At 44.0% G+C, this 23,310-nt stretch overlaps 1 protein-coding gene across 1 annotated transcript in view; it reads left to right on the forward strand.

Annotated features, from left to right (window-relative positions):
• LOC129645837 (chloride intracellular channel protein 5) overlaps positions 1-4,791 on the forward strand; it is a 114,504-nt gene extending 109,713 nt beyond the window's left edge. The window contains exon 6 of the mRNA XM_055571281.1: positions 300-4,791. Coding sequence (XP_055427256.1) covers positions 300-467 — 168 coding nt within the window. The 3' untranslated portion in view covers positions 468-4,791. The remainder of the gene's footprint in view (positions 1-299) is intronic.
• The last annotated feature ends 18,519 nt before the right edge of the window (positions 4,792-23,310 follow it).

Raw genomic sequence — 23,310 nt, forward strand, 5'->3', positions numbered from 1 at the left:
GGAATACCTAGAAGCAGAATTACTAGATCAGAGGACAAATTATAGTTGCTTGGGAAAATATAATACAACAAAAATAAAATAGCATATGATAATTAAATAGTGTTGCATTAAAAAGGCAGCACCGTCACCTTGCATGACAAGTGTCTTGCTGCTGGCCCCTAGGGGACACATGGAGGGTCTTCCCGCCGTGCACACACGGGGCCACATCACTGATCCTTCCCGGTGATCTATTTCACGCTGCCACATCACCGACACTTCCCGGTGATCTATTTCACGCTTTAACGCCATCTCTATTGCAGATTGTGGCCAAGAAATACCGCAACTACGATTTCCCGGCTGAGATGACGGGTCTGTGGCGGTACCTCAAGAACGCCTACGCCCGGGACGAGTTCACCAACACCTGCGCGGCCGACAGCGAGATCGAGCTGGCCTATGCGGACGTGGCCAAGCGCCTCAGCCGATCCTGAGCTTGGCCGTCTCGCCCCATCGCTGCTGCAGAAGGACTCCACCGTCTCCCCAAGGACTCTGGCTTTACACACTTCTCTTCCACGCCACCTCTGGAAACTTCTGTCTCCATCAGGCCACATCTCTCTGGCATCCTTGGAACCCCTCCGCCTGCTGGCTTTGACCTAAGTCAGCGCCATCTCCCTCTGGTCAGGCAGGAATCCCGCAAGCAGAAAAGAGAGAAACCGTCAAGCTGTCAGCCTTTCGGACCTGGACTGGGTTCCCTGTGTTGGGGGGTCGGTGCCAGGGGGAACCCTGTCTGTGGGATTGTCACTGGCCCCTTTTGCCAATATTGAAATATCTCCTAAGATGCATTAGAAACCTACAACATGCTGTCCTTGTCCACCCTCCTCTTTGTCAGTAACTCCAAGGCCAAACGCCCTCTTCGTTCTTATTAGAAAGAGGTGCATGGCTGTGTTAGGGGAGACAGAGAGTGGATGGGGCAGACGTGGGTCTGGGCACCTGGCAGACACACCTCCAGTCACTCACCACTTTCTAGCACTCTTGTCACTTCGGGCACTGAAGGCCAGATTGGAAAACAACTTCAGACAGTCTCAGTTTTCTGCAGTGCTGGGCACAGTCTGATGTGATCACATACCTGGCTTGATGCTGATCTCTATTATCTGTCTAGGCCTTGCCAGGAAGGGAAATTGGCATGCCATTCCAAACTGGGGTAACTGGGAAGGGGAGGGGAGGGGAGGAGTGTTGATGCCAAAAGGCCCGTGGGGTCTACCAGCCATGGGGTTTGCTTGCTTATGGGAGTGGTTTCATTGGGGATTACATGCCTGGGTTTGACTATGTTTATCCACGATTGAATTTTGGTCTCTGAGAAAGCAGATGGGAGTGTGGGGGGTGGGGAATGGATGCAGGAGGCTAAGAAGACCTTTGTATGAGGCTCAGTGTTCCCTGGGAATCTTCTAGATAGATCTTTTCTCTTATAATCTAAGTCTCGAGCCAGTGATGTCATGTAGCTGCCATCTTCATAGCAAAATACCAACAATTGACCAAAAACGACTCTCCAGCTTCTTCAAGTTGCTCCTGAATGTGGGTCTGTGAGCCGGGTGCTCTCTGATTCAGCTGCAGCCTCTGATGCGCAAGAGATACATTTAGGAGGTGGCTTGATCATGGAACCTTAGGAAGAAAGTCCATGGGCCTTTCTGATTGGGAAACCATGTGGTTTAAACTCGAAGAAAAAATACACGTGCATCTGGGTAAATTTTCCTACCGTCTGATTCAAATGCCTGATGAAAAAGAGGAAGCTGTTTTTTAGCTAATATTTCACTCTGTAGTCATTCTCCTTGAGTTTCACCTCCTTAAACACTTACCCTGCCTGAGCACAGGGAACTGTGCAGAGGAAACGAAGAAAAATGAACTAGTCATGAGCTCCCTCTTGCCATGAATGCCCTGGGAGAAAGTCCACCCGCCGCAGACCCTTACCTTCAACAATCCTCCCTTCTGTGTTACCTGTTGATGGAGGCTGAGGCTCCCAAGTGCCCGAAAGCCCCAGGACTTGGCTCGCTGCTCAGTGAGGGCAGGACAGCATGGGGCCTTCCTGTAGAAACATCACGAGGTTCTAACCCAAGCAACCTATCTGCCTCCAGGGATCTCTAGAGAGAAACGGGACCCAGTGATCAGAGTAGAGGGGAAGAAGCAGGGGGTCCCCTTTAGCCCAGGGAGGAAGATGCCATTTCTCAGTGGGGCATCCTATAAGCCTGAGACCTTTCATTCAAAAGCAGAAAGAATGGATTCATTTCCTCCTCTAAGGGAACCTTTGCAGGACTCCCTGCTAACTTTGTCCCTGGAGATGTTTGAAAAGGCGAACTAATGAGGAAACAATCCTTCTGACAATAGGGAAAAGCCCCATGTTGGTCTCATGGGAGATGAAAGCTTAAATGATCCCAAAGGCCTTTTCATTAGTGTGAAATTCTGTTGTCCTCAGAGATCCTTCCCTGAACATCACAGCATAAGTACGATGATCTAAGAAGCAGTTTACTTTCCCGAGATCCAGAGAGGTGCTGTTCTTGAGGTATACCTGAGAGGCACAGCCAGTGAGCCACAGTGAAAATGGAAGGATGCCCAGGCAGAGAAGCTCCCCCAGGCAGAGTAGCACCCCAGGCAGAGTACCCCTACAGAGGAGTTTTTGAACCCTGAGGACACTGGATATTCAGAATCCAGCAATTGGCAAGTCTTTAAACACAGCCTTTAAAAACAAACAAGCCAAACTAAATCAATATTGTTGGTTCTAGCTGTTCCTTCTGTGGTTGACTTAGTTTTATATCAGTAACCATATTAGGGCACAGGGGTGGGGTTGGAGCAGTTATATGACCCCACTGTAACCATTTAACAGAGGGAGAGGAGTTGTAGATGGATGACATTTCCTGGTACTCAATCCAGGAATATCTTTTTATTGCAGCAGCAGATTATCATATGATGCAACCAACTATTGATTTAAAGCTTTAACATCTATGACGAGATTTATCAGAGTATTTTTAAATAATATTGCCTTATGATGATTCTTTTCCAAAGAGATTTTTCTCCACATCCTTCAGTCTGCCTGGGTTTTGGCCATAACCTTGTCCTGTACACAGCATATCATCTCCCAGCCACAGTGTGGAAAGGTCCTCAGATGTCCTCAAAATCAACTCAGGGAGTATTGAAGGTCTGCAATTTGACCCTGAACTCCAGAGTGTTGAGATGGGAAGTGACCCTTGTTATTGGCCTGGCATGCATATCAATACCTCAAAAAGCATCTCAGTGGCAGTAAGAGGGGATTTACTTGGGTTGAGATTCTATTTTACTCTAGATTTATTTCTCTCCTTTGGTTTTCACATCACTTTTTTTTTTGGTGGGTTAGCATAGTGTGAGGCAGAGGGAGAAATAAGAATCGTATTCAGAACAATTGTGTTGAATTTACCCATCTTCTCAGTCCTGCCGGCCTCTCAGCTTGCCCTGAAAGAGTGTATTGGATAAGATTTTAACAGCTATAAAAGATGAGCTGGATCAGTAAAATCTAGATTGGTCCAGCACATAGTTCCTTCTATTGCACAGCTTCATTACCTGACACTTCAGAGCTACCAGTATGAGTGTGGCTGTCTTGTTTTGAACAAACGATACAGTTACCTGGCACCAAGCTCATGAGTTGAAAAGTGAAACCCACGCTCCATTGGGTTATTTGACCACAGGTCCCCAAACTAGTTTCATCTTCCCAAGAAATGATACTGTCTTCAGTGTTCACTTATCTTGCTGGTGGGGCCATGGAAATGCTTGATCTTTTGATTAGAAAGAGGCCATGCCAAGAATGAGTTTTCCTGGGCTGAATTTTCTAGCATTTGTCAAATGAAACAATGGAAACTCTTTGTAACACCTGTACCCACTGGCCACTCTGCAGAAAGACAAGATCAAGCATCTTAGAATGGTTGTAGAATGGATCACATCTGGAATGGACCCTGAAGATCTAAGATCCTAGAAATCAGCAAGGTCTGGACAAACAGAATGAAAAAGGAGGCAGTGTCAGGAAGATACAGGTCTCAGTTCAGTTCAGTCGCTCAGTCGTGTCCAGTTTTCCATCAGGAGAAAACGGTGAGAGTTGGTGTCTGAAATTAAGTTGGTCTAGAGGCAGGGGACATCCAGTAGGTAGGTCTGTGACTCCAATTTCCAAGGGCCAGGAGGCCAGTTCAGCAGCAGAGGGAACCAAGATGCTGGTGACTTCTCCTTGGAATGAGCAGCATTAACTCATGGTTAAAAGTAAGTTCAATGATTCCCAAGGGATCACTTCCTTATTTTAAAAAATAACACTTAAAAGCCTCTGGAACATTAGAAAAAGAAGTGTGCGTGGGAAGCATCCTGGTTCTGATGTGAGGACCAAAGTGTTCACATCTTGGCTTTGGGACCCTCCTAGCACACGCGGCCCATTGGTTTCTATCCACGGCTCTTGGCATGTAATCCAAACAACACATGCCCTCCCATGAATGCATCATCCTCTCCCTTTGTCAATATTCTCCTCCCAGCTTAGTTTCAGGATCCTTTCATTTTGTGATATGGTATGACCCCAAATGTGCATAGTCTTACTTAATGTTACTTAAGGAAATGGATCCAACGTTCCCCTCCTCAACCAAAACAAAAATTAAAAATTGCCTCACTGTAGAGCTTGGGTTAATCTATTTCTATGAAAGCGATCTTTTTTGGCAAAATATAATTTTAAGGATACTGTCATCTATGGTATTTATGTATAAAGATTTTGCGATATTGACTATGTATATGCTTAAAATATAAAATATCTGACTGATGTTTGAACTTGTCTTTCTTTCCTGACCACCTGGCTATTCCATTTTATAAGCTGGAGAGTTAACTAATTTAGCAAAGAAGCCTAGCTTTTATAAAAGATCAAACATTTCACTTTATAAAAACACTCCCAGTGATGGTCACTTGATTTTCCTCAAGACCTTTAGCTATGGTGATAAAATAACAGGACTTGCTTTCAAGCCTTAATAATGTAAAATTCCTTTTTAATGAAGACATTGCTAAGTGTTTTCCTCATGAATCTGAACCAGTTATAAATTTGTTTTCTGGTCTTGATTGGTATTAACTAATTCAAATAAAGTTGGTTTATTTTCAAATAGTACAAAATCGACCATCAGACGTCTTATTGAAGGTGGGGATTTCTTATGCTGTTTGAAATGAGTATGAAATACTTCTTTTTTCCAAACGTTATTTGATTTTTCCCATTACAAAAGAAAAGATGTTCATTCTTCTTAAAAATCAAAAGCAAATAAAATTAAAAGAAAAAATGAAATAGGGAATTATCTGGCTGTCCAGGTGTTAGGCCTTGGTGTTTTCACTGCCATGGTCCGTGTTCAATCCCTTGTGGAGGAATGAAGGTCCCACAAGCCATGTGGTGCAGCCAAAAAATATGTAGTAAAAAGAATGAAACAATGTCATTTGCAGCAACATGGGTAGACTAGAAATGATTATACTAAGTGAAATAAGCCCAGCCAAAGACAAATGTCATGTGATATCACTTATATGTGGAATCTGAAAAAAAAAAAAAAAACAGATACAAATGAACTTATTTACAAAACAGAAATAGACCCACAGGCATAGAAACAGACCCACAGAAAACAAGCTTATGATTACCGCAAGTGTAAGGAAGAGGTATAAATTAGAAGGATGGGATTAGCAGATACACTGTGCTGTTCAGTGTTTAGTCTGATGCTTTGCGACCCAGTGGACTGTAGCCCACCAGGCTCCTCTGTCCATGGGGCTTCTCCAGGCAAGAATACTGGAGTGGGTTGCCACGCCCTCCTCCAGGGAGCAGATACACTAATGTAATAGATTCCCAGCCAGGACCTGTGTATAGCACAGGAAACTCGACTCAGTATATTGTAATAACCTATAAGGGAAAAGAATCTGAAAAAGAACGTATATATAGCTGAAGTACGTGCTGCACACTTGAAACTAACACAAACTAACACATAGTTGTAAATCAACTATGCGTGGAAAGGTGTGTGCACCCAGTCGTGTCCGACTCTTTTAACCCTGTGGATTGTACCCCACCAGACTCCATGGGATTTTCTAGGCAAGAATACTGGAGTGGGTTCTATTTCCTTCTCCAGGGGATCTTTGCAATATAGGGATTGAACCATTGTCTCTTGCCTCTCCTGCATTGGCAGGCAGATTCTTTACCCACTGAGCCTCTGGGGAAGCCTATAATCAACTACATTTCAATTAAAAAAAGAAAAAAGAATAGAGGAATAACAGAAGGAAAAGCAAAAACCATTTGACCCAGCCATCTAAAAATGGATTTTTATTTTAGCAAGGCTAGAAAGCCTATCAGAGTCCATGAGTCAGGTGAAGAGAATATACTGATGTTCCTTCATGGGTCTCATTTCAGTTTCCTACCTGTATTGTACCTGGGGGTGGGCCAGCAGTGACAGCGCAGGTGTGATTCGCATCTTAGAATACTGGCTTCCCTGCACTGAAAGGACTCTCTTGGCTCTCAATGGCCTCACCCTGTCAGCCTTCCTGACCTGAAATTCCCACCCTTACCATCATGTCACTGACTCTGGATTAAGGTCTTCAGAATCCTCAGGAAGATTCACCTGGAGTCAACATAGCACCCGAAGAGTGCCTCTGTGAGTATTCGCATTGCTGAATGGTGCAGCATTCTTAGCAGTACCCTGAGCTCTCCATGCTGCCACAAAGTCTTCTCATCACTTTGGAAGAGATTAGACCCTTGCCTCAGGGGATGAGTCCTGGCAGGAGAGGCAGCCTGGAGCTCAGAGAAGATGCCGTTGGTGGTCATCTCTCCACCCCGACCACCCCCGTCTACCTCTGGCCGATCTGATGGGCTCAGGCGTCTACTTCCCCATCCCTCCCTCCTCCCCACCCGTCCACTCCCTCCTCATCTTTCTGTGACTCAGGTGAGAATGGTTCGAACCTCAGGTTCAAGGGAGAATCATAAATGGTCTGAGCCTGTCCTCCTGGCTGTGGTTGGCTTCAGAATGGGCTGTTGACCAAGTTTCCCCCAGTATTGTGAGAGGAGGTTTGTTCAGGAGACTCTTAGAAACATTCTTTAGGAAGCGACTCCCCAAGTCACTGCCTCTGGTGCTGGGATGTGGGTGTGTAGTCTGGAAGGGCTGCAGCTCTCTGGTGACCATGAGGGGCAAGCCTCAGGCAAAGGCAATTGTACACTGAAATGGGGCAACAGTGGAGAGAGCCCAGGTCCCTGATGTGCCCAGAGCTGCTGAAATGTTAAACCCTAATTGGTTCCGATCTTACATTTCCTGTCCTATAACACATCCAAGACTGTCTGAAGGTGTTTATTGCTTATTGTGTTGAGTGGCCAAAAACAACCTGCATGATACATTAGCCAAGTTTGTTGCCGTTGTTCATAGCCAGTCAGATCAATAGCTGGCTCACCCATTGTTTGAATGCAGAGGGTCTACTCTACAGGTTGACCAAGAGCTGGGAGCATGGGTCTTCACCTCTCTGTACCTTGTTTCCTTCCCCATTTGCTACGATGAGACCAAGGGGCATGCAAGTGGTGGTCACTGTGCTTGGCATTGAGGAGAATGGAGCTCTGCTCCAGAGAGATTTCCAAAAGGCGGACTTGAAATGAGAGCATCTCATACATTTCAAAGATGTTGTGTGCTGTGTCTGTTTTGCTTTTATGTCTAGTAGCTAAGACCCCCAGAGTCCTCAGTAAGTTTTGCCTTGTGGGAAAAGATATGGGTATCAGTTTGGAGAGGTAAGAAGCTGTGGATTAAAAAACAAAGTCAGAATTTTAATCATAGGTCCATCACTAATTTATTATGTGATTTGATGCAAGGCCCCTTTTGAGTCTCAATTTCCTCTTGGTGGGATTGGGAGTAGGTTACTAAATCCTCTTGCCTATGAGACTAGACAAATCCAAACGATAAAACTTGGAGCAGAGAAAGGTTTACTGAAGGGGCAAAGCATTTTTAAAAGCCAGGTGGTGGCAGGTGGTGGTGGGAGGGTAGCAGGGTGTGTGATCAACTTGTGCCCAATTCTCTGATTGGCTGATGGTGAGTTAACAGGGAGGGGTCACAGGGTTAACTTTATCAACCCTTTGGCTTCAGGAGGCTTGGAGTTCTGTGCTCAGGGTCATTAAGTAGTTAATATCTTCCATTTGGTGGGGTGGTGGGGGCAGGTTTCACATCTGCAAAACAACTCAGGAAATTTGCATCAAATACCATTATCTATTCAATAGGTTCTTCCCCAGTGGCTCAGTGGTAAAGAATCCACTGTCCAATGCAGGAAAGCCAGGTTTGATCCCTGGGTTGGGAAGACCCCCTGCAGAAGGAAATGGCAACCCACACCAGTTATCATGCCTGGGAAATCCCAGGGACAGAGGAGCCTGGCAGGCTACAGTCCATGGGGTCACAAAAGAGTTGGACATGACTTAGTGACTAAACAACAACAGCAACAACACAACAGGTACTTCAGAAAGAAGCTAAAGCAGAGGCTACAAGGAAAGGCTTGTCCTGGGAAAGTCCCATAGGGTCCTGCTCTGTTACAAGAGGATGAAATCCCTGATGAAGAGTATGTATGAATAATAAAGTGCTATTTCAAGTGGATGACATTTCAACCAATTGGTATCTTCAGTCTGTTCGAAGGTTTCACTGTGGTCGTTTATAGAAAGAGAGGATCACCAGAAAGCACATAGATACTAGGAATTCATGTGTGGGGTCGAGAGGGCAGGGCTCCTTTAAAGTTGTGTGTGTGTGTTAGTTGCTCATTTTCAACCCCATGGACTGACGCTCACCAGGATCCTTTGTCCACGGGATTCTCCAGGCAAGGATACTGAAGTGGGTTGCCATTCCCTTCTCCAGGGGATCTTCTCAACCCAGGGATCAAACCTGGGTCTCCCACGTTGCAGGCAGATTCTTTACCATTTGAGCCACCAGGGAAATTTCAGGCTATCCTGGAGTTCCTATCCATACCAGTCTCCTATCTTTCTTATCTATAATGAATGAAATCTACTTCTAAATGCAGAGTAAATTATTGTGGGCCCTGCAGTTAGTTTCATTGAGCTGCATTTATTTACCCAGAAAGTAAAGCAGACTGAAGTTTGGGAAAGATTTTCAATATAAAGTATGGAAATTTTTTAAAGCTTGAGCTTAACCCATCTTTAACTCGAATATCTCAATATCCCAAGCCTTCAAATCAGTGAATTTGTTATAGGACTTGGAGTCTAGATCACACAAGATGCATAATACAAATATAATAGAGACAAGTGTAAAATCAAGCCCAGGTCCACCTGGGGCTTGGTTATATGCCATTTTGTAGCTACTTGAAATTGTTTCCTGTGTGTCAACCGCTCCTCCATAGCTCCCACTGAAAACTAAGCTCTCTCAGGGACTGGAACATAGGTTATTCAATTTTTATGCCATGCCTCTCCTGTCCAGCACTCAGCAAATATTAGATGCGCCAAAAAATCAACTATACTCCAATACATTTTTTTTTAAATTTATCAGTGGTTGATTGGAGACTCATGAGACATATTCTAGACTTCTTGTTCACCTTGGATCTTACTTTTCAATTCCTTGGAGCCCCTGACCCCTCACTTTTTCAGCCTTCTGAAAATGGAGTGATAACAGAGTCTAGGTCAGATAGGCATGTCTAGGTTTGTTAAAATGTGCTTTCAATATACATCTGAAAAATGGATCCTTCTAATACAGTCTGTATAGCACTATCTGTCTGTCTGAAAAGATTAAAAGTTGTCTAATGCATATTGAATTGCATGGTTGTGATTAGATAGTGATTTAACCATTTTCTCCAGTCGGCAACACAATTCTGCCTTGATTTGGTGTTATGTTTAGAAATAGATTAGAAACTTTGACATGAAGGCAATATTGGATACTATAGTCCTCAATTACCTGGCTCAATATGAGTTAAACATATACTTTTTTTATGAGTATATGTTCATTGATAAAATTTAGAAAATACAGATAAACAAAATAAAAGAAACTAGAAGAAAACCTGTAAACTCCTCCACCCAGAGACAACCACCTGTAGTTTATATGTAATTATCTTCCTAGACTTTTTCTAGTGAGAAGGAAACATAAATATGAATAACATTTCTAACAAAAAGAGAGCTGCTATTGACAGCTGAAACTAATGTACTTTGTTGTTTCTAGGATAAACAATGATGGGTACAACATATTTTCCTGTTTCTGTGCCAAACCATACTGGGACGAGACAAAAATAAACTGCTATTTGCTCCAGAAAATACTGGCTTACTTATCAAGATCAACAGTTTGCTCAACAATGCTTGCTTCAAGAACTTACTGTGCCCATCAATCCAAAGCTGTTATAAATCATTCAGTCCCCAACAGCTCCCTACCTGGTAAGACCCATCTTGTAATCAATCACTTAGCTCTGACTTAAAGCACTTAAATTTCCTCCTCTAGTTTCCCCTTCCTGCTATATTACCAAGACTCTGTATTCATCTTTATTGAAATAAATCTAATAAACTTAGCTTTTCCTGATCAACAAGTTTTTCCAGTGTTTGTTTTGGCTTGCCTTTTGAGCGTGTATTATGGACTATAGCCTGCTAGGCTCCTCTGTTCAGGTGATTCTCCAGGCAACAATACTGGAGTGGGTTGCCATGCCTTCCTCCAGGGGATCTTTCCGACCCAGGGATTGAACCCATGTCTCTTTCGTCTGCTGCATTGGCAGGCGAGTGAGTTCTTTACCACTAACACTACCTGGAAAGAAATTTGCTTTTTTTTTAATTTTTTTCCCCTGGCGGTTGGGGGTGGGGATTGTGATAATTGTCAGCTAATACTCTTTATACAGTTTTTTTTCAATGTTTTTCTTATATATCAAGAACATCTTTCTAAGCCCCTTTTCATCTACAACATCATTCTTAAGAATCATAATCTATTTAACCAGTTTCCTATATTTGGTTTCTAAGGTATCACTAATTTTTTTACTCATACTCAATGTTATCATGAAGTTCCAAAAGGGGAGATTCTCTGTTAGCTCTATTTTTTCCCCTTAAAATAGATTTTTGAAGGTGAAATTACTAAATCAAGTTTTGATTGCAGATCTTAAGACTTCTGATATATACTATTGCTAACTTTGCCTTCAGACTGTTTCAACTTACTCTCTCATGGGAAGAATGTGAGTACTTCTAATTTTACATCATCGCCAGTACTGAGTTATATCATTTTTCAATTTCTTAGTTTGAGAGGTGAAATATACCTGACTGCTATCTGTTTATTCACTTGTTGAAGATCTCTCCTAAGTGCACAATTCCACTTTCTTTACTGACATTAGGTTTTCTCTCTTCCAGAGGGAAATCTGCTTATTTCCTCCTCTGCAATTCATCTGCTGTGTATCCATGAGGCTGCCCCTTCATGGAATGAGTTGAGTATAAGCTGGTTCTTGGGGAAGTTGTTGATCCCCTTGGGATTTCTTGGTATATTTTTAAAGAAGAAAGAGAAAAAGGGTGTAGAATTCCTCTTTTAAGTAAAGCACACAAAAGTTTTTTAAAAAAGATCTTTACTTTAGGCCACATAAGATTAAGCCTAGTGTACACCCTGCCAGAATAGTCTTAAAGGTACTGGGGACATAACATGGAAAAGTGTGTGTGTGTGTTGATGGTGGGTAAAGACAGGGTCCTCTCTTACTTACAGCTTCAGAAGCATTAATATTGGACATGTGAAGTGCTATTTTCTACTAGGAATATTCCACCAGAAATTCTCACTATTCATTGAACTTCTGGCTTCAGAATAAAATTGGGGCCATCCTTAGGGAAGATGAGTGTGGATAAAGTGAAGAGAGAGAAAAAGGCAAGTTGGCAGGTCCCCCACTGAGATTTATAAAAGTGTGATAGGAAAGTGGCAAGAGAGAACCCGAAATCCAAGTCTGTATTTCTATAATGCGTGCATGCTCAGTCACTAAGTCGTGTCCAGCTCTTTGCAACCCCGTGGACTGTAGCCCACCAGGCTCCTCTGTCTATGGGATTTTTCAGATAAGAATCCTGGAGTGAGTTGCCATTTCCTCCTCCAGGGGATCTTCATGATCCAGTGATTGAACTTGTGTCTCCTGCATTGGCAGGCAAATTCTTTACCACTGAGCCACCTAGAAAGCTGTATCTCTAGGGTAATGATCTCCAAAGCATTGTGACCTCGAAAATAAAACCCAAGGGGTAGACAAATCTTCAGTCTTAAATCCTGGATTAGTTAATGGAGACTTTCTTTTCACTCCTACCACATTCTCACGACTCCTTGAGCACAGTAAAGACCAAGATGACACTATCTGGCCCTTGATTTATCAAGATGCCATATAACCTGAAAACACAAACTAGGAGAAAGACGAGGATGAAGAATGGGAACGATCGTGAAATTCTAACTGAATCACTATATAAATAAAGACCAAAACAGGGCCAAGTTCAACATCTGAAAGAGACATGGAGCCTAAAAGCTATCATGTGGTTATTTAATTCTAGAAAAGGGAACTATATGAGAGTGTTGAGGGGGGTAATGAAAGAGCAGTTAAAATGTAAATTGCCCTCTAGAGACTATTTTAAAATGCTTTTTTGGAGTACCTTACAAGGAGCTCCAAAGTCAATAATAAAAGACCCCATAAATGCATCAAGGCAGAAAGCCAGCTAGATAATCAGTGAGACCAATTAACCCAGAGCTGCACCGGGAGATGAAACAGAGAGAACACGGACAGGCAGCTCTTTTCCTTTTAAAGACTGGAAAAGTGAAGAAAGACATGGGCATCCTCACTTCCTGTTTTGAAAAACATTGTTATAAATAGAGATAAACATAAATAAGCCTAGTGGACTGAGGGCAACAGATGGCAACCAGAGGCATCTTGGTGGGGAGAGGGGGAGTCAGTAGACAAAATTTATGCTTAAAAATGAGAATAAGCTTCCCTAAGAGGAGCTGCACCCAGAGAATATTGAATTCTGAACAATTGTTAGTAGCTGCTTCTCTGAAATATAGACCCAAGGCTATTGTAGCCCAAAAGACCACCCAAACACTGGACTTCACCACAGCAGTCTTGGGTCCTTGGAACAGCCTTGGCCATGACACACAAAGCCTTGCTTCTCCTGGTGGAAAACCAGGGTGTGGTTCCTCCTGTTCACAGTTCCCATTGCCACACCCCATGGACTATTAATGATGGTAACAGCCACCATCCTGAAAAATGCCTACTCTTGGGTCTGCAGGTGCTGGTTATTTCAAACTCTTACAGCATCATTGTAATGTGTTCTATTTTTCTTTTATGGATGGGGAATCTGAGGCCCAAAGCAGTTAAGTCGCTCATGTTCCCAAGTCAGTAGGAGCTAGGATTTCAACCCAAAAGACTAATATCAAGTCTTTGAGGTGGGGAAAGAAAGTCGTGTCTGACTCTTTGCGACCCCAGGAACTGCAGCTTTCCAGGCTCCTCTGTCCTTGGGATTTTCCAGGCAAGAACACTGGAGTGGCTTGTCATTTTCTTCACCAGGGGATATTCCCAACCCAGGGGTCGAACCCAGGTCTCCAGCATTACGGGTGGATTCTTTTACTAGGTGAGCCACAAGGAAAGACAGGGAAAGACAGAACAGAACAAAAAACAGGCATCCTTGATTTGAAAGGCAGGGATGTGACATGTTCAAGCCCAAAGTAATGAAAATTGGTATGGGTTGATCACCAAGTAGAAGTGATAGGTAACACAAAGTATGGGAAACCCTGAAGCAGTTAAAATTAAAACTACATGGTTTAACAACGTATCTTGGAAACTTCTGTATAAGTACATAAAAAGCTTTATCAGTGGTTTGTTTTATAGTTGCAATTTTTTTTTGTACAAATATGCTTTTGTTTGTTGGTTTATTTTAAAATATTTTAATTAAAAAATGCACATAGCAGAAGTCATATAGTTCAAAAGTCATTACAAAGAAAAATAGATGATCTTCCTTCTCCAAATATTCTCACCTCCTTCCCAGAAGCCACTACCATGAGCAACTTCTTATATTTCTGCTTCCAGGAATTTTCCATGTGTACACACACACATACACACACACACACACACACAACATAAAACATCAAGTTCCTTTTAATAAAAATACAGGATACCTGGGAAGATGTGTGTATATCAAATTTATTTTACCAAAAATTGGAGCACAATGCTTTTTTATATCACATTTTTTACTTTATATATCTTGGAGAGTTTTCCATATCAATAAATGTTTCACATTCTCTGGAATATCTGCATAATATTTCATTATTTGAATGTAACTTAATTCACTTAACTAGTTTACATTTAATAGCCATTTAGGTCATTTCCAGCCTTTTGCATTGAAATTATCCTATAGTGAACTTCTTTGCAGGTATCTTGGAACATGTGTGAGAAATATTTGTAGGGTAATTCCTTGCAGTATAATTATCAGATGCTAGGGATGTGCATCTAATTAATTTAATTGTATTTCTTATTTTAAAGAGAAAACACATTTGCATGATTCAAAAATTAAAATACTGTAACAATAAATATTGGAAAGTTTTGTTCCCTTCCCTGTCTCTGATCATTATACTTCCTTCAACATCTGTGAGTAAAGACTTTATTAGTTTCTAGTGAATCCTTCCAGATTATTTTTTATTCTGATGCAAAAATACAAATATATATCATTTTTGTTTCCTTTTTTCTTACCCTGAATACAGACTACATATATTGTTTGTATCTTAAATTATTTACTTAATATATTCTATAGATCTTTCCATGTAAATACATACGTTTTTTAATACAACTATGCATTGCTTCATAGTGGAGATATTCCATCATTTAACTAGTCCCCATTTGATGGATACTGGAGTTATTTCCAAATTTTTGCTTTTGCAAACAATACCGTAATGAATAAGCGTGTATATACCCCACTTTGCCAAGTCACTTTAGTCGTGTCTGACTCTTTGCCACCCTATGGACCATAGCCTGCCAGGCTTCTCTCTTGGGGTTCTCCAAGCAAGAATACTGGAGTGGTTTGCCATGCCTTTCTCTAGGGGATTTTCCTGACCCAGGGATTGCACCCATGTCTCATGTTTCTTGCATTGGCAGGTGGTTTCTTTGCCACTAGAGCCAACTGGGAAATCCCATATACCCCATTTTATACCCATACAAATGGTTGTAGGAGAAAGCATAGAGCATGCCATGTGGTGTGTTAGTCAGTCATGTCCGACTCTGCAACCTCATGGGCTGTAGCCCGCCAGGCACCTCTGTCCATGGAATTCTCCAGGCAAGACTACTAGAATGAGTAGCCATTCCCTTCTCTGGGGGATCTTCCCAACCCAGGAATTGAACCCAGGTCTCCTGCATTGCAGGGAGATTCTTTACCGTTTGAGCTACCAGGGAAGCCCATATAGCATGCTACTTTGATGTAAAAAAATTAAAGGAAAACAGAATTGTGTATCTATGTTAGCTGGAAAATTTGTAAGAATTCAGTGGAAGAATAAATAAAAAACTACTAATGATGTTCCTTGCTGGGAAGGATAAGAATTGACCAGAAAGGGAAAAGGTAGGAAGTAGATTTTTTTCTCTGTACAGCTTTTCATGTTTTATTAATTGGATTATGTGACTATCCTACAGTGCCGAATACCAATTTTGAAAATTATGTAGTATGTGTCAAAATCTGTTTATGGTAGGTTCCCTGGTGGCTCAGACGGTTAAGTGTCTGCCTACAATGCGGGAGACCCAGGTTCGATCCCTGGGTGGGGAAGATCCTCTGGAGAAGGAAATGGCAACCCACTCCAGTACTCTTGCCTGGAAAATCCCATGGGAGGAACCTGGTAGGCTACAGTCCATGGGGTCTCAAAGAATCGGACACGACTGAGCAACTTGACTTTACTTCAGATGAGCTCACAGGGTTTATTTTTGAAAGCAAACCATTCACGGCATCTTTAGGCTCCTGAAGCAAGCTTATAGATAGCCATCATACTTCTCTTCCAGATTCATCCCCTAGTGCTCAACCTGGCTTGTAGAATCACCATCCGTATTGATTTTCATGTGCTTTCTCCTCCAGGTGGTTAATTCAATATTGCTAACATTAGCCCCTTTTCCTGAAACCTTAGGAACATTACAAATGCCAGCTAAGAGAGCCTTCTACAGAGTTCAATGAAGAACTGTAATCAATAGAACTTTATCACATGTAGACCAGATCCAAGGGCAGGTGAAGAGAGGATGCATGGCTGTGATGAATCCCTGGGCAACCTGGTTTACAAGGTCCCGCCCCCTTAGCCCATGTGTGATGTGCACCCAGGCACTACTTTGGTAGTGCCCCTCCATGGGTGTCCCTGGGGAGAACCCCACGGACCTGCCCTCACCTTAATCCTCTTCTCAGCACCCCTAGTTCTGTAAGCACCCAACATTCTCCCACCACAAGGATCTTCTGGAAATGTTAGGACCACACACTCTAAACTGGCTCAGATGGTAAAGCATCCACCAGCAATGCACGAGATGTTTGATCCCTGCAAGATCCCTGGAGAAAGAAATGGCTACCCACTCCAGTGTTCTTGCCTGGAGAATTCCACCGACAGAGCAGCCTGATGGGCTACAGTCCACAGGGTCGCGAAGAGTTGGACACTACTGAGCAACGAAGCACGCATGCGCTATAAACTGGTGCTGCCCTGTTAGTTTTTCTCCAACCATGCTGCCTCATCAACAAGTCATGCTATGATCTGCCCAAGGTATTGGGGGATTTCAATTCATTAAGCTTCACTGATTCGTTTTCTCCCTCTTCCCAATCCTCTCCCACTTCTCAGAACACTTCCTGTGAGAGTTAGGTCCTCAGCAGCTTCCCTGCCCTTCAGACGGACAGCCGCCTTCTCAACTTGTACTACAATTTCATTATGCCTGAGTTTTCTATACATTATATTGCATTATACCAGATTATCTCCTTTTAGAATTAAAGCCGAAAATAAAAACGTCATTGCCTCTGTTAGAGGATGAACCCAAACTTGAAATGACAATCAATTCAGTTCAGTTCAGTTCAGTCGCTCAGTCATGTCCGACTCTTTGCGACCCCATGAATCACAGCACGCCAGGCCTCCCTGTCCATCACCAACTCCCGGAGTTCACTGAGACTCATGTCCATCGAGTCAGTGATGCCATCCAGCCATCTCATCCTCTGTCGTCCCCTTCTCCTCCTGCCCCCGATCCCTCCCAGAATTAGAGTCTTTTCCAATGAGTCAACTCTTCGCATGAGGTGGCCAAAGTACTGGAGTTTCAGCTTTAGCATCATTCCCTCCAAAGAAATCCCAGGGCTGATCTCCTTCAGAATGGACTGGTTGCATCTCCTTACAGTCCAAGGGACTCTCAAGAGTCTTCTCCAACACCACAGTTCAAAAGCATCAATTCTTCGGCGCTCAGCCTTCTTCACAGTCCAACTCTCACATCCATACATGACCACAGGAAAAACCATAGCCTTGACTAGACAGACCTTTGTTGGCAAAGTAATGTCTCTGCTTTTGAATATGCTATCTAGGTTGGTCAGAACTTTCCTTACAAGGAGTTAGCATCTTTTCATTTCATGGCTGCAGTCACCATCTGCAGTGATTTTGGAGCCCAGAAAAATAAAGTCTGACACTGTTTCCACTGTTTCCCCATCTATTTCCCATGAAGTGATGGGACCGGATGCCATGATCTTCTTTTTCTGAATGTTGAGCTTTAAGCCAACTTTTTCACCCTCCACTTTCACTTTCATCAAGAGGCTTTTTAGTTCCTCTTCACTTTCTGCCATAAGGGTGGTGTCATCTGCATATCTGAGGTTATTGATATTTCTCCAGGCAATCTTAATTCCAGATTGTGTTTCTTCCAGTCCAGCGTTTCTCATGATGTACTCTTAGATTCAATAAATCATGTGAATAGCAACTTTGCTTTTTCACAAACCCATGAGGTATGGGTTAATTATGCTCTCCCAAGAGACATGCTGAAGTCCTAACCCCAGTACCTGTGAATGTGACTTTATTTGGAAATGGGGTCTTTGCAGATGTAATCAGGTTAAGGTGAGGTCATTAAGGTGAGGATTAAGATGGACCCTAAGGCAAGATGATCAGCAACCTTATAAGAAGATGAAAATTTGAACACAGACCAACATACTGAGAACACGGCCGTGGAAAGACAGAGGCAGAAGCCAGAGAGATGCTGCCACAAGCCAAGGAACATCTGGAGCCACCAGGAGCTGGAAGAGGCAAGGAACGATTCTCTCCTACAGGCTCTGGAGAAGCAAGGTCCTGCCAAGGCTTTGATTTTGGACTTCTGGCCCCCAGAACTTTGAGGGCATAAGCTTCTGTTGTTTGAAGTCACCCAGACTGTGGTACTTAATTGCAGAAGCCCCAGGAAATGAAGAGATCATGTCTTTGCTCATTTCTGAACACATCCTACATGTGCCCCTTTCTGTTTCCATATATTCCAGCCAAAACGGGATGCCACTTAAGCATCTCAAGCATCAGCTAAGAGCATTTTCAAGCATCACTCAAGCATCTTCAGAGAGGCTATCTGCTGCATCAAAGATGTTTGCATCCGGTGCCTTAAAGTCTGAGACCAAGAGGCTTGTTTGCACCACCTCGCTGGAACCCACCTTATAAGCACTGGAAGGTGTCTGCATAAACAGGGAACTGATAATGTCCCAGGAACTCTCAGGAGATCAGAGGTCTGGCTCCACACAGTTATTTCATGCATCATCCCACATCCAAAGGGCTTCCCAACCTGATTGTGCTCTGACTCCAGGCAATTTGGAAAACACACCTTCCTTTGCTTCCCTCAAACTCCTCCCATAAGGATGCACCCTGCAGCTTTGTCCACCCCAAATACCCTTGAGTTCTGCAATGACAAAAGGCAGAAAAGACCCATTTCAAATCCATTTGCCGGCAGAGCACCTGGAAGATTTATTTGGCAGGTTCTTCCTTAGATTTCCTTTCAGGGGATCACAGATTTAGCCCTTGTGGAGCCCTTGGCGAATCCTCAAAGACAAATCAAGATGCACCATTCTCCTGCCCCATAATTATGTTATCCAGTCACTCCCTGTGAGCCAAGATAAAAGGAAATCTACTTAGTGGGTGCTTGACAGGTGGCCTTAAAAGGTTTAAATTGCCACCTGAAGCTGGGCTGATGAAAGGGGTCTGTGCAGGTGTGACTTGGGCAGAGGAGGACAGGACACAGTTATCAGTTGGGGCCTCTCGGAGGGGCCATGGAGGGGATGGACAAGTGTCCTCGCTCGGTTCACCTTCGTTACTGACCTGGATGCTGAGGCTAAAGCTTGTGCAGCATTAGAGCAATGGGCAGCACCTGGGAGAAGCGTTAGGGACTCTGCTTCCTTTGGTCATGTGGTACCACCTCAAACCACAGACCAATCCATGTCAGGACTTCTTCTGATGAGACCCCAAAGAGCCCTGTATGATGGCTTTAGAAAGTCAAAAGGCTCAGCTCAGGTGGTACTTAATCTTGTGGATTCCAGCCAACTGGTCCCACTCCTAAGCAACCATCTTCAGTAATGTTCTACTTTCATTCCGTGGAAATTTGCAGCCATTCTTGTACCATGTTGGTTTCTTTAGGTGGGGACCTTTTATCCCTCACAAAGCTCATGTTTTTATTATGTTTTCAGAATTTTGAGGCTCTCTCATCCCTCTTGGGCTGTCTCTGCATTTGAAGCTTCTTGACACAGCATCTTATTTGTTTTTCTCTGAACTCCTTGGCTCTATCTTCCTAACGTCTACTGCCAGCATCCAAGAACCCAGTGTTCCCTTGGCTTTCAGGGGCTCTGGAGTGGGAGAGACACTTTCTCCCTGGGTTTTCATGAATTTCATTTTATCAGCCTTCCTTTGGTATGAAATTAGTTTCTGGGGATGTCCAGAGAGTGGCAGCTCCCCACCTTTTCATGTTTTCTTTGTCAAGTTTGTATCCCCAATGGAACATCTTCCACACGTGTCCATTTTGAGGGGCTGAATACTCCCCAGCCTTTCAATCACAGCTGTTTCTTGGATAAAAATGATCTTCTGTTGACCTCCTGGGTATAACATGAGTGAAATATTTAGGGAGGGTGATCCTTCTTGGTAGTGGGCAGGGGTGGGGTGGGAAGTCTCTTAATAAATCTTTCAACTGAATTGTCTTTTTTTCCCACCCTTGATGAAAATTTTGTTTGTTTTTTTAACTTATTTCATGAGACACTCAGCATTTTTTCGTGTGCTTTCGACAGTTTATCACATACGAGCAGATATAAGTCATTATTAATCTCTAGAGAGATGAAAGACTGAGTTTCATCAGTAATTACCAATATGCCCTCTCTTCCAAAAATTGCCATGGTTGAGCCTTAAATCTCATTCCTCACCCATGAGGCTATTTTGTCTTCCCTAGTTACTGGGCATTGAAGTCCACATGTACCAGAAAAAGGATCCAACTGTGGCCATCAAAAACCACCATATCTCTCGGCTCAATGACATAAAAGACTGATATTCCACTGAGGACACAGCCCAGCTCAAGTGGCTAAATCCTGAGTAGCTTCATGACAATTGCATTCTCCTTCGCCAGACACTCAGTATCTCTGCCTTGCTTGTGCTGGGGGTGGCCACGTGACTAAATTTACAACTAGAGGGAAGGCAAGTCTTTGGGGGCCGCCTGGGAGAATTGTCTTCCATGAAAAATGGAATGCACTTTTTCAGGAAAAGAGCTCCTTTCTGCCAAGTCTTGCTAGGAATCTGGTGTCAGGGTGCAATACCTGTTAGATAATTTTAATTCTAGACCATCTGCTGCCTCTGGCCTCTCTTATCCCACTCTTGCCTTTACATTGCAGCCCAGTAACCTTATAAAAAAGACCTATGGATCATATCACTTCTTTCTGTAAAAAACAAACAAACAAAAAAAAATGCCTGGCTTCCTTTGCTTATTGGATATCTTCAAATGCCCGTGTTCAAGGATAAAGCATATCACCTGTGAGAAATATGCCTGGTTCATGGATACCATCTACTGACACGAGGCAATAGCTTAAGGATGAGAAGCCAGCATGACAAGGAATAGCCAAGCAGGGGAACAGACGGAGTCAGCTTCTTATTACGAGAGATAATTAAGTCATCTCTCTCCATTGTTGCTGTGGCTACTGCTGAGTTAGACCCTTCATGGTTTGGTCCCAACCTAACTCATTAATCTTCGTTTCCTCCCGTCATCACGACGTGTCTTGCCCTCTAGCCACTACAAGCTACTTATGCACTCCCATGCTGTTTCCTCTTTATTCATGCTCTTTTTCCTTTCCAGAATGTTCGCCTTCTGCTTCTGTTCCAGGCACCTGGACATTCACACCTCTCCTTCACAGCACATGAAACTCAAGATCTGTTTCTGATGGTTCCTCTGTGGGAAGCCTTCAACGCCATGCACAATCTCCTTGGGGTACTTTTTTTCTACCTCAGTGACCAGCCATTTTACTGCATCTGTTTGTTGCAGTCTTCTCTGTAGGTCTTCCTGGTAGCTCAAATGGTAGATCCCTTGGAGAAGGGGTAGACTACCCACTCCAGTATTCTTGGGCTTCCCTGGTGGCTCAGATGGTAAAGAATCTGCCTGCAATGCAGGAGACCTGGGTTCAATCCCTGGGTTAGGAAGATTCCCTGGAGGAGGGCATAGCAACCCACTCCAGAATTCTTGCCTGGAGAATCCCCATGGATTGGGGAGCTTGGTGGGCTACAGTCCATGGAGTCACAAAGAGTTAAACACAACTGAGTGACTAAGCACAGCACAGCACATGAAACTCGACTAAGTACACTAAAGGTACTTAATGTTTCTTTTTATACAAGTAACATTTGTTTTTTGTTTTGTTTTGTTTTATTGAAGGATTTACATTTGTTTCAGGTGTACAGCACTGCGATTCACTATTTTTGCAGATTACACTCCATTTGAGTATTATAAGATAATGGGTACCCTTCCCTGTGCTACACAAGCAATTCTTATTGTGTATCTATTTTTATACGTAGTAGTTTTTATCTTATTACTTATCTCTTTTTATATGTACTATTAATCCCATATCTCTACTTGGTCCTTCTTTCCTCCTCTCTCCCTACTGGTAAACCACCAACTTGTTTTTGATATCTGCAGGTCAGCTTCTGTGTTACATATCCATTCACTTGTGTTGTCTTTTAGATTCAACATATTTAGTAAATGCTTCTTGTTTGATCAATTGGTAGAGGCATTCCTCTCAGCGATGACACTCCACACCCGAGGAGTGCGACACCTCACACCACACGAAGACTCGCCACACCCGAGGAGTGCGACACCTCACACCACACGACGACTCGCCACACCCGAGGAGTGCGACACCTCACACCACACGACGACACTCCACACCCGAGGAGTGCGACACCTCACACCACACGACGACACTCCACACCCGAGGAGTCCGACACCTCACACCACAGGGCGACACTCCACACCCAAGGAGTGCGACAGCTCACACCACACGACGACTCGCCACAGCCGAGGAGTGCGACACCTCACACCACAGGGCGACACTCCACACCCGAGGAGTGCGACACCTCACACCACACGACGACACTCCACACCCGAGGAGTGCGACAGCTCACACCACACGACGACTCGCCACAGCCGAGGAGTGCGACACCTCACACCACACGACGACACTCCACACCCGAGGAGTGCGACAGCTCACACCACACGACGACTCGCCACAGCCGAGGAGTGCGACACCTCACACCACACGACGACTCGCCACAGCCGAGGAGTGCGACACCTCACACCACACGACGACTCGCCACAGCCGAGGAGTGGGACACCTCACACCACAGGGCGACACTCCACACCCGAGGAGTGCGACACCTCACACCACACGACGACTCGCCACACCCGAGGAGTGCGACACCTCACACCACACGACGACTCGCCACACCCGAGGAGTGCGACACCTCACACCACACGACGACACTCCACACCCGAGGAGTGCGACACCTCACACCACACGACGACACTCCACACCCGAGGAGTCCGACACCTCACACCACAGGGCGACACTCCACACCCAAGGAGTGCGACAGCTCACACCACACGACGACTCGCCACAGCCGAGGAGTGCGACACCTCACACCACAGGGCGACACTCCACACCCGAGGAGTGCGACACCTCACACCACACGACGACACTCCACACCCGAGGAGTGCGACAGCTCACACCACACGACGACTCGCCACAGCCGAGGAGTGCGACACCTCACACCACATGACAACTAGACAATGGTCTGTCTAGTCAAAGCTATGGTTTTTCCAGTGGTCACATATAGATCTGAGAGTTGGGACTATAAAGACAGCTGA

This window comes from Bubalus kerabau, chromosome 3, assembly GCF_029407905.1.
Source record: "Bubalus kerabau isolate K-KA32 ecotype Philippines breed swamp buffalo chromosome 3, PCC_UOA_SB_1v2, whole genome shotgun sequence".
NCBI lineage: Eukaryota > Metazoa > Chordata > Mammalia > Artiodactyla > Bovidae > Bubalus > Bubalus kerabau.